General features: G+C 46.5%; 1 protein-coding gene and 1 pseudogene across 1 annotated transcript in view; both read left to right on the top strand.

Annotated features, from left to right (window-relative positions):
- Positions 1–12,670, top strand: part of ANTXR1 (ANTXR cell adhesion molecule 1) — a 258,401-nt gene that overhangs the window by 21,688 nt on the left and 224,043 nt on the right. The window contains exon 2 of the mRNA XM_045294087.1: positions 10,714–10,785. Coding sequence (XP_045150022.1) covers positions 10,714–10,785 — 72 coding nt within the window. The remainder of the gene's footprint in view (positions 1–10,713; positions 10,786–12,670) is intronic.
- LOC105979312 lies at positions 7,506–9,865 on the top strand (annotated as a pseudogene).

Below are 12,670 nucleotides of genomic sequence, written 5' to 3'. Positions count from 1 at the left end.
TGAGAATGATGAGGGCAATGAATATACAAATGTGCTTTAAACAATTGATGTATGTATGGATTGTGATAAGAGTTGTATGAGTCCCTAAAAAAATGAGTTTTAAAAATTTCAGGTAGCATTGTTGCATATATAAATATGTATTTACATATGTATTTACATAAATATGTAATGCATGTGTATGTATGTAATGTGTGTACATATATTTATATATATTTATAAGGATGTTCATCATAACGTCCTCATAACCAAAATAATGAAAGCACCCCAGTATCCGGGAAGGAATTACGCCCATAACAAAGTGTCTCTAAAGAGTCCTAGAGGAGCCCTAGTGGCGTACTGGTTACACATTGAACTGCTAGCCTCAAGGTCAACAGTTCGAAACCACCAGCCACTCCATGGGAGAAAGATGAGGCTTTCTACTCCCCTAAAGATTAACAGCCTGGGAAACCCAGTGGGGCAGTTACATTCTGTCCTATAGAGTCACTATGAGTTGGAATCTACTCGCTGGCAGCAAGGTTTTTTTTTTTTTGTTTGCCATTTTGAAAGTATCTCTGAAGTGCAGAAAATTCTAACAATGCAAGTGATGCTGTAGAAAATTGCTTAATAACACAAAAACATTTTCATCCTCATCATAGTAGATGAGAAGAACAGGGACCATAGTTGATACAAAAGCAAAGTACATTATGTTGGAAGAGGGTGGAGGATCTATATTGAGTCTGGTCTAGAGTGGTCTAGAGTGTGGTCAATGATCTCTGAGCTCGGGCGATTAAAAAAAAAATTTTGTTTAACTTGTGCTGCATTTGCAACGATGAGCCCTGCTTTTGTAAGACCACCTTTTCAAATCCTCTCCTGTGGTGCTCGCATTCCAAGTCACTGCCTTCCAAGTAATTCAGCTCACAGTTGCATTTACTTGACTGATATTGGCCCATCCCCCTTTATTTCTGTCTTGGGGGTGCAAAGTGACTGTGGCAGCCTCAACTCTGCGGAGGCAGAGAGTGGGAGAAACCGCACCACAGCCAGGGACTTCAGCGATGGGAACTTCCACGCGGGGAACTGATCGAGGGCGTCCCTGAGTGGTGTAAATCGTGAAGGTGCCTGGTTGCTAACTGAAAGGTTGGGAGTTTGAGGGCATCCGGAGCAGGTCTGGAAGAGAGCTCTGCGGATCAGTGCTGGGAAATCCTGTGGACTCCATGGCTCTACTCGGACCAGGGTTGACCCAGTGGTCACTGTTGTTTTGCTTCTTAAACTAGTCTGTCATTTCTTGTCCAACCAGCAATGCTTTTGTGCTGAATTTGTCACAAAAGGACCAAGAGTGGACATCAGAAAAGCCTTTCGGGCTCTGCCGGTTCTCTCTCTATGTTGTGCATTGTGATAGCGATGAAGGGGGTGCTGATGGAAAGGGTGACCCTTTGCTACAAAATCATTTGGGGCAGAGGGGAGGGAGCATTAGAGCTGATTGTGATGATGTGCATACAACTCTTTTTAAAAAGTGATTTAACTATGAATGTGTATGATGTGAAGAAAACTACTAAAAAAAGAAGAAGAAATCAAACTTGACCAATAGTTACTGTGGATGAAGGAGGAAGAGCTTTTGCTTAGGGGGTATTGAGTTTCTGTTAATGGTGGTGGAAACATTTGGAAAAGGATATCAATAGTGGTCATACAATATGAAGAGTGTAATCATTGGCATTGAGTTATACATGTAGAAGTTATTGAATCGGGGAATGTTTTGTTGTGTATATTTTTTGCCACAATCAAAAAATCTCTCCATGAAAAATAATAAAAACTGTTTCCCAAGTCACAATAAAAAGTAAAAATAAAAAAACCCCCAAAATCATTTGGTCATGACCCACAAGGAAAATGATACGTATTATTTTACATCTTGAAGCAGTACACATGAAAACAACAACTGTTGTCATCGAGTCGATTCTAATTCATGGTGACCCTATAGGACAAGCTTGAACTGCTGCATACAATTTCCAACGGTATAATCTGAGATGCTCTTGAGTAAGGGTTGCACTGCTAATCGAAAGTTGGCCGTTCAAATCCACCAGCACCCTGCGGGAGAAAGATGGGACTATCTACTCTTGTACAGACTTGCAGCCTTGGAAACCGGGTGGCCATGAGTCAGAGCTGACTCAACGGCAACGACAGCGACATGAGTCAGAGTGGTCTTGTGCGCAGTGGGATGTGGAGGAATCTTTACGGAAGCTTTATCGGGGAATCTTTATGGTGACCAGGACTTTTCCCAAGGAGCACTTGTGGTTTCGGACTGTTAGCTAGCAAGCACGTAATCACTTAAATACTTCCACAAAATGGATCCAAAGGTTCATGTAACGTTACTTACTGTCACTGTATGCAATACGTCCTGATTTTTAGATTCTTTATTTAATGTTGGCGATCTCTCACCCAACTGATTTCCTAAGTCATTGGTTTTGACTGCATGCTACAGCTTAAAAATCATTTCATAGCCATCACTGATGGAGGAATCTGTCAGTATCAGTGGGTTTGGGGCAGGGCATCCAAGTTGAGGGTGTCTACCGCACACTGAGTAGGGCGGGTTAAGCTTGGTCTGGACTGGTGGCAGAGGTGGGTGAAGAAATTGATGTGGAAGCAAGAGTCAAGATTAACCTTTGAGAGCAGGAGGAGGGATGCCTGACGATGACCTCAGTAGGAGGACAAGTACTGAATATATGGTCCAGGTTTCGGCCTCCAGTTGGTAAGGGTGCAGGAGGCCAGGAAGGGTCCCCAGCTGGTGACAATGGTGAATGGGGTGAACCTGGTGATCTGCTTCTGAAAAACTGTCCTTTGAAAATCCTATGGCATGCACAGTTCTACGGCAACACACATTGTGGCCATCATGAGTCAGAAGTCACTCGGCAGCCATGGGTGAGGAGCGAAGGCAAAAGAAAGCGGGCCCGGTGACTGCAAAACTCATTGCAGGCACCACTTGTTTCTGCCATAAAGTTGAGCATGTCCATCTCCTCCCAGGGTTGGTTGGGGACCTGGGTAGGTCACTGAGGACATTGTGACTTCAGCCGGGGTGGGGTGAAAGAAATGCAGGGGCTGACAGTTTAATACTTTCCATCCTTAGAGCTACCATGCTCTTCCAGAACTTACAGACTTCAGGGTGATGGATGGCTCCAAGCGAGAGCTCTCTTGTCCCCTTTCATTATCCTCTAACCCCTGCGCAAGAGAAAGGGGACCGTTGAAACTCAAGTTGGCCAACGGGATTCTTTCTGATTCTGGTTACATGTGTGGCTAATGGAAAGGGCTTGTGTTTTCTAAGGAGTCTAACCACAGGGAGCCTTGGAAACTCACATAAACATGAAAGAATGTATTTCAGAAATCAGACTAGGATTTGGGGTTCTTATTTTGCTCCTACTCTTTGCATATTAGACCCTTGGGGCTGATTGAGAAGGAGCCCCAGTGGCGTCATGGGTCTTTGGTGGGCTGCTATCCACAAGGCCAGCAGTTCAAAACCACCAGCCATTCCTCAGGAAAAAGATGAGTCTTCCTACTCTAGTTAGTGTGACCGTCTGAGAAACCCACACGGTGGCCATGATTCAGACTTGGCCCAATGGCGGGGAGTCTGTTTTGATTTTTGTTTCTTTGGTTTTGGTTTTGAGAAGTAATTGAACAGTAATATGAGGGCCAATGCCAGGTTGCTTGCAAAATCCTTCACTGGAAACCAACAGTGGGCGCAATGAAAGACAAAATTCTAGACTTCTTACCATGTTCCAAATCCCGGAAGGAGCACATGATTATAAATAAAAAGTAACCGAGCACAAGGATCCACCTATAACTCTGTCCCTGGGGGACGGACAACAGAAAAGTGGGTGAAGGGATATATCGGTCAGTGTCAGTCATGAACAAATAATAATAGTTCATACATTTTCAAGGGTGAGGGAGGGAGGGAGAAAAACGAGGAGCTGATACCAAGGACTCAAGTAGAAAGCAAATGTTGTGAGAATGGTGATGGGACCAAGTGTACAAATGTGCTTGACACAATGGATGGATGGATGGATTGTGATGAGAGTTGTACAAGCCCCCAATAAAATGTTGTTTTTTTTAAAGTAAGTAAGTAATAAGAAACAATGGCGCTTCTTCAGCAATGACCGCCTGCTAACTAGTAGCAAGGAGCAACAGCTTTGTCCCACCATGGTCTTGTGGACCTTTTTCCAAAGATAAACCACCGGAGATGGTGTGAGGACACTACTTGGTGGGGGACCGAGGTGCATTGGGGGACAGCGGCAGTTCTGTGCCTTCCATGAAGGAGCCCCAGATTCCATTTACCCACCAGGTACATTGGCAATGTCTGACCCTCAGTGGAGGCGTGTGTGTAAATATATTTTGCTGGGTAGATTTCAGGGGAGCTTCCAGACTAGGATGAAGCAGGAGGAAAGGCCTGGTGATCTGCTGCCCATAATTAGCCAGGAAGCACATGGGCCACCGTCGTCCCGTTTCCAGTATGTGTATGCTGTCTCCAGGAACTGGGGGCGGACTTTGCAGCGAACAATAGCAACGGCCACACCAGGCTTGTGGGTGGTCTTCAAGCAGGGAACTTTACAGGACTGCCTTCACGCAGAATTCCCAGGAGGCAACTGGAATGCCGCCTTTTGCTCTGCTACAGTGTCACTTGGAACCAGGCCCCAACTACCACCCCCTGACCACCACCACCACCAGTCCTGATGCCAGGCTGGCCGCGGAAGTCTTCAGGACCTAGAACGGCATTGGAGATAAAAATTTAATTGACCCAAATATCAGGACCCTTGCACATCCACCAAGGAGTCGTCGTGCCACTGTCGGGTCAGCATTAGACAGCTAACCACAAGGTCAGTGGATCAAACCCCTCTTCTCCCCGCCACCAACTGCACCACAGGAGAAAGATGAGGCTGTCTGCTCTGGAAAGGATTTAGGAAGCCTTGGAAACCCCGGATGGGGCTACTAGAAGTCACAATGGATTCCACAGCAGTGGCGTTTGGGGCTCCCCTCCACTGATTTCTAGAATAGGGGGCACCACGACTCTCTGTGAGTATCGGCCGCCCAGCAGTTGTAGGGAGAAGCCTTCTGGAGGTGGGGCGGGCATCCACCACAGAGCACAGTGCTTTTTACCTCTGGGCTTGGAAGGAGTTTTCACTTCTTTCGTGGAGCTTTGTTAACAACAAGCTGCTGAGCCTCGTGGCCCGAAGGTAACATGGGCCTCCACAGGTGGGATGTCAGGGCCGGACGGGCAGGGTTTCCTTCTGTTGTACATCAGGTCACTGTGATGGACACGGACTCGACAGCACTTACCTTTTAGACAGGAGTCCCTGAGGGGTGCAAACACCTAAGTGCTCGATTACGACCCCAAAGGTTGGGGGTCTGAACCCACCCAAAGGTGCCTTAGAAGAAGACCCGCTGGTCTGCTTCCAAAAGGTCACGGCTTCCCAAAACCCTAGGGAGCAGTCTACTCCGGACACATTTTAGATGGGAGAGGGGCTGTCCATGCAGTCCTTTCTGCAGCCAACGTCCTGCCTCTCTTGGCTTGAGTCCAGGAGCCTAGTTATTGGACAGGAAGTCCAGGGTCTGAACATGAACGCTGCACCTGGGCCATTATTCTGGGAATAGCAACATCCAAACCTGGGACTAGCTCAGAGGGCCAAGTGCAGATAGGACGTGCGTGTTTTCCCACAGCTCGGATCTCAGCTGTTCATCGTCAGTGAGGTAGGAGCCTGGCTGGAGTCCCGCTGAAGATTTGTGTAAATAAGGTATTTGGGGTCTGGGCAGAGGAAGATGAGCTATGGCTGGCAGGTGGTGAAACATGGGAGAAGACTTGGCACCATTGTTAGCAGGCCTGCTCACAGGGGAATCTAGATTAGATGTCCATGCTAAAAGCAGACGCGACTGCCACCAGCTTTATTATGATTATGTACTTTCCAGAGGGTGACCTGATCTTGTATTAGCATTGAGAAGTAGGGTCTTGTGTGGGTGGGTTAAGAAGAGGCAGTGATCAGGACTAGAAGTTTCCAAAGATGCAATTCCAGACAACCCTGGAATCCCTTGCCTTATTAGTAACTGAGCATCTTTGGCGTCTGAGGATGACCCAGAGAAGACCCAATCCATGTAGTTCCCAGACTATTAAGTGGGGATGTTAAGCTTATCCGGGAGTTCTGGTGGTGAAGTGGTTAAGTGCTCGGCCGATCGATCACTGAAAGGTCGCTCAGTGGTTCTGAACCCATTAGTCACTCTGGAAAGATGTGACAAGTCGGCTTCTGAGTCAAGATCACCTGGGAGCATGGTGGGGTGGTTCCGACCACTCCTACAGGTTGCGGTGAGTTGGAATCCACTTGATAGTAAGAGGTGTGGATGCGCAGCTGATGCTTGGGGAAGCAGGCTGTGTGCATCTCCAGGGTGATTCAGCAGAGATGGGTCAGGGGAAGCAGGCTTGGGAATGCCTCCCGGCCTCCAGTGTGACCTCGGATGTTCCATCTATTTTCTGCTTCAAAACAAAACACAACTTGCCATACATGAAACCTAGCACCTATTCATGAACAAGGAAGTTTCCAGATGGAGCTAGACTTTTCTGAACACCCAAGGGCACTTTTTTGTATCTCTCCCCTATACCGAGCATCAACATACCCGAAAAATACAACACTTGTATACATTTTGGTTTTGGGGGGGTGTTTTTTGCTGTTGTTGTTGTTGATCAAAATGGCATATTTTAAGACAAATCGAGACTGTGACTTTTCAGAAGCGGGTTGCCAGGCCTTCTCCGAAGGGGTTACTGAGTGGGTTGGAACTGCCAACCTTTCAGGGAGTCGCCAAGCACTTAACCCGTGGTCCCTTCCAGAGATTCCGTTAGGGACATCCAGGTTGGGTTGTTGCTGGGTGCCCTCGACTTGGTTCCGCTCCTAGCGACCATGTGTGCAACGGAATGAACCCACCATCGTTCTCAGCTGGGAGCCCATTGTTGGCGCCACCCATTGTGCCGTCCATCGTGCACGGGGTCTTGTTCTTGGTCACGGGCTCTCTGCTTTACCAAGCATGATGTCCTTCTCCAAGGACTGGCCTCTCCTGATGGTATGTCCAACCCACTCACCCAGTGCTCTTGAGGCAATTCCAACTTGACCGGGCCCTAGAGGACCGAGTAGAACGGCTCCTGTGGGTTTCTGAGATTGTAACTCTTTACGGGAGTAGGAAGCCTTGTCTTTGTCCCATGTTCAACCCAGTTTGTTTTAATTTCCTTTAAATGAATTGGTATCCTTGTGTTTTCTTAATCAGGGAATGATATAAATAGCAGCCAAACACACACACACACACAAACTTTTTCCATAACATTTGAAATTAATTTATGAATCTCTTTGTGTTGCAAGATGGGGAGAAAGAGAGGTGATGTGAGGGCAGTTCTTTAAGAAAACAACTTAAGAATTTTGGCAAAAAAGTCTCATCATCCTTTCAAATAATCTCTCATGGTGGAGAAGTTTCAGGCAATGAGTCCAGCTAATGGATCATTCAAATGCAAAATGGGTAGGAAATAATGATAGCAACATATGTACAGATATGCTTGATACCACTGATGTATGGATTGTCATAAGAGCTGTAAAAGCCCCCCAATAAAATCATCTTTTCATTAAAAAAATGTAAAATAATAGACTAAGAAGAAATAATACAAGATAAAGCTAACTGAAAAGCTGAGTCAAACATCAACTTTTGAGCTGTGTCTGGAGTTTGGGGTGCAGCCTGGTGGAAAGAGGGTGGAAGGGTGATCTACAGACGGATCCCCGGAAGAGCAGAGGCAACCCCACCGACCAGAACCCAGTCTCCAGGTCTGCCTGGAGTCACGGCGTCATCTTGGTGGTTACTGGAAACTGTGTGCTGACCATTATGAAAATGATCCAGAATTAGAAAAGATCCCCGGAGAGAGAAACGATTCCCGGATGGACATGATCATCGTATGCCAAGATCAACTACCAAATTAGGAAGAAAAGATGGAAGTGTGTTATGAGGAGCATTTACACTTGATCATGAAATCTGCTGTCTCTCAGATGGGAGTGGCTATATGATGGAAGAGATAAAGAAGACAAAAAGAGAAAGGAGACGTGACTGCGCATCCTGCAGGAATGTTTCTCCATTTCCCACTGGATGAAAAGAATGAAGTAACACCACTGCGCTTTGTTGGAGAATCAGGATGGACAGCCTACAACCGGCCTGCTGACCATTTGGACACTCAAGGACAGTACATGACGTTTTTGACACAGGTAGCCTATGGGTGCTCGCTCTCTGCAAGTGAGCACAGTGCTTGTAAAGATCTGATCATTGAGCAGAAAAGCACCCATTTTCCAACTTTGCCTTCATTTGAGACTGGAGGCTGTTATCTCCCCTTGACAAGATTATTTGATCAGAATATTTTTAAATGAAAAGAACAGCACAGCTGACAGTGATATGACCAGAATGACGAAAACCTAGACAAACCACACATTTTCTCCAGTTAAAATAAGCACCGTGGTTCTGTAGCCCTGTGTGAATATATTCATTCAACCTTACCCTGAATGAAAGCTTAGATCCAGAAAATTCAGAATTGCTGCTTAGCAATTCTTAGGTACAAGTATCCCCTAATTTGTTATATAAAACTCCAAATCAACCCACTGTTTTGTTTATTTATCTTAATCATTTTATTAGGGGCTCATACAACTCTTATCACAATCCATACATACATCAACTGTTTAAAGCACATTTGTACATTCATTGCCCTCATCATTCTCAAAACATTTGCTCTCCACTGAAGCCCCTGGCATCAGCTCTCCATTTTCCCCCTCCTTCTCTGCTCCCCGCCTCACTCATGAACCTTGATAATTTCTAAATTATTATTTTGTCATATCTTGCCCTGTTCGACGTCTCCCTTCACCCCACTTTTCTGTTGTCCATCCCCCAGGGAGGAGGTCACATGTAGATCCTTGTAATCAGTTCCTCCTTTCCAACCCATTCCCCCTCTACCCTCCCAGTATCGCCACTTACACCACTGGTCCTGTAGGGGCCATCCTCCCTGGATTCCCTGTGTTTCCAGTTCCTATCTGTACCAATGTACATCGTCTGGTCTAGCCAGACTTGCAAGGTAGAATTCGGATCATGATTGTTGGTGGGCGCGGGGGTGGTGGTGGGGGGGGCATTTAGGAACTAGAGGAAAGTTGTATGTTTCATCATTGCTACATCACACCCTGACTGGCTCATCTCTCCCTGCGACCCTTCTGTAAGGGGATGTCCAATGGCTTACAAATAGGCTTTGGGTCTCCACTCCGCACTCCCCTCCTCATTCACTATGATATGATTTTTTTGTTCTGATGATGCCTGATACCTGATCCCTTCGACACCTCGTGATCGCACCAGCTGGTGTGCTTCTTCCATGTGGGCTTTGTTGCTTCTGAGCTAGATGGCTGCTTGTTTACCTTCAAGCTTTTAAGACCCCAGATGCTATATCTTCTGATAGCCGGGCACCATCAGCTTTCTTCACCACATTTGCTTATTCACCCGCTTTGTCTTCAGCTGTTGTGTCGGGAAGGTGAGCATCATAGAATGCCAATTTAATAGAAGAAAGTATTCTTGCTTTGAGGGCGTCCTTGAGTCAACCCACTGTTTCAGAAAGGCAGTTTGTCATTATGTTCTTAACTGCTTAGGTGCTTTCTCTGAATAGTGTATTCTTAAACAATAATCTAGATATCACCCAATGCCACCCACCTCTTAATAAAAACATTCAATAGGTAGCATAACTAAAGAAATCTAGGATATATTTTCTCCCAAGATTATGCCCTGATATAGAGTGGATGGGGAAGCGCCTCTCATTATGAGCACAATTGCTTGTGCCACTTTGTAGTTCAGAATGAAGTAGCTGCCTTAATTTTATCATCATGGTTGGAGTTACCTTATATCCAGGGGTATGCCAGGGGGTGTCAAAAAATTCATGGAAAAGTTTTACTTTAATTCCATATTTATATGAATGTTTTGAAGCCCCTTTGTATAGTATTTTGTCTAGTTCTCTAAACCCCCCTATTTAGATCTTTTGTGCAATGGTATATGTCTATAATTAATTTTAAAAGTATCTTGGTTATTACTTACACAGCAGACGTCACAGTCTTGAGATCAGAACTAGATGGTACCCAGCCACCACTATTGACCTCTATGGAAGAGATTGCATTAAAAGGTCCTGAATACAGTGTGAGAAAGATATGAAACAAAGCTAAAAATGATATGAAATGCCAGACTGTCTGGTCAGAGAGATACTGGTGGAACCCCAAGACTACGCTATTAGTTACCCTTCAGGCCTGGAAGTGAGCTCACCCCTGGGACTCAATTCTTCCACGAAATAATAGATGTATAAAGGGACCAATTTCACCAGGGCGGTATACCCTCCTAAGACCCCTCAACACTGAAACCAAAAGGGCAGCATGTCCCCAAGGACAAAGTTCAGAGGGCAGGAAAGGTTAAGAGAGAAAACCAACTCACAGCCTTTGAATCAGTTCTGAAGCCTCAGAGGGATGGAAACACCGGGAGGAAATGGGATGGGAATGAAATGTGTTACCTTGTGGGGATGACAAGCAAGGACAGGAAACAAAATGGGTAGGGATGGTTGAAAGGAAAACTGATTTGCTCTAAACCTTCACTCACAATAAAAACGTTCTGTCTGTTCGTAAAATGCACACGATCAAAAGACACCGACATCCACTTCTGTTCCCCCAGGTCGGGCAGTGTGCTGCACCACTGGAATGAGATCTACTACTTTGTGCAGCAGCTGGCTCATAAATTCATCAGGTAAGAGACCGGATGCACGTGTTTCACGGCTAGTGATCTGCATGACTACAGCTAGACCCCGTTTGCTCTTCTACTAATTACTGCTTTGGAGAACATCCCCAACCCCCTAGATGGACTCTCAGGTCTTGGATCAGAGCCTATTTGTTTCCTTTCCATCTTTGCCACGCTTCAACTATTTCTGACCTGGCGTTTTCTGAAGGGGCCGGGATTAGTAATAAGGACCCGGTTTTGACTTTCTTCATGTTTGGTGAAGAAGAGGTGCTTGAAAAGCCCGCTAACATGCTTCTCCTTGAGTGCATCATACAAGCTGCACTATGTGCAGGTGACCCAACCTATCCCATTTGGCCCAGCACTTTCTTGGTTTTCACACAGGATGTCCCAGGTCTTAGGAAATCCCTTTGTTGCAGGGAAACCAGGACTTCTGCTAGGACTGTCCCTCTTTTAGCACTGGAAGTCTCAGGTCCTGGGTAAACCAAGACCATAGGTCGCCTTAGCTACATGTCACACCTGGTAGAATGGACACACGTTAGTAACGCAAAGGAAGTCATTTCTCCTCTGTATTTGAAACTTCCAAGATATAGCTCAACTGTGGCAGCCTTCACGATGTGCTGTGATCATTATAGATTCCAAATCATCTCCACCCCTTGCTGGGTGGCCTCTATAGCATCTTGCAGCCGATATAAGTAACCATGAACTTCCAGATGCTCTGCATTGATGAATGTGCGTCCTTCACACTCAGTTACTGATCTCAGTCAATACCTGCTGGCTTGATTAGAGGGGAAAGGTGAGAGGGCTTCCTCTCTGCAATGCCCCCAGTTGGAAGCTATCACGGGCAGCTTTCCAAGACAGTGTTGGAAAGATGGCCAGAATGTTCCTTAGATGCCAGGGTGGTGAGCCTCAGTCCCCTGTATTTTGGACGTTACTGGGGAGAGACCAGTCCCTGGAGGACATCATGCTTGGTCAAGCAGGGGGACAGTGGAAAAGGGGACGACTTCTGACAATGTTGCAGGGGCTTCAACAATAGACTCAAACATCACAACAATTGTGAGGGTGGCACAGGCAGTGCTTCGTTCTGTTTGTCCGGAGGGTCACGATGAGTTGGAATTGACTTATTAGCACTGACTACCACTACCACCAGCATAGCAGGAAGCACGCGATGCCCCCACAGGAAGCTGTAACAGGCAGCATTTCAAGTCACTCTTGAAAGTACAGCCAGAGTGCTCCTTAGAAGCAAGGATGGTGAGACTTCATCTCTTGCCCTTTGGACACGTTACCAGGAATGACCAGTTCTGAGAGCGGGACATTATGCTTAACGAAGTAGAGAGGCAACGAAAAAGAAGACCCTCCACAAGAGGGATTGGCACAGTGGCAGCAACAATGGGCTCAAACACAGAACAATTGTGAGGCTGGTGCAGGGCTGGGCAGTGTTGGGCTATGCTGGGCCTAGGGTCACCATAGGTCGGAACTGGCTTAACAGCACCTAATGCCAACCTAGCAGGAAGTGTCTCTATCCAGGTGACTGTAGAAGAGAGATACGGTGGCGAAAGGGGAAGTAAAAGGAAAGGAAATCAAACAGAGAAAAGAGAGGAACACATATTGGCGATGGTTTGAAAAATAGCTTAGACCATCCTAGACCCTTGGAAAGGAACAGCTTCCAGACCTAAGAGGCTACCCCTCCGCTTCAGCGGCTCCGCTGAGGGAATGCTGCCTGGTGAGGCAAGCGGGCTGACTGCTGGACAGGCCCAGATTGCTGGACCAGGCCTCCATCCTAGAGCCAGAATGTCCTTTCTTGCACTCTCCTCTGCTGCTGCTCGGGAGCGATGGGAGGCAGCTCTGTCTCCAGATGCTTGTCAGAGCCTGCCAGGTGTCCCTGTGCTCTCCTGCC

This window comes from Echinops telfairi, unplaced genomic scaffold (genome assembly GCF_000313985.2).
Source record: "Echinops telfairi isolate 266 unplaced genomic scaffold, ASM31398v2 ScPeMD7_2573;HRSCAF=3158, whole genome shotgun sequence".
NCBI classification, from domain to species: Eukaryota; Metazoa; Chordata; class Mammalia; order Afrosoricida; family Tenrecidae; genus Echinops; species Echinops telfairi.
Note: the sequence above shows the minus strand (reverse complement) of the source record. Positions and strands in the feature narration are given on the sequence as shown.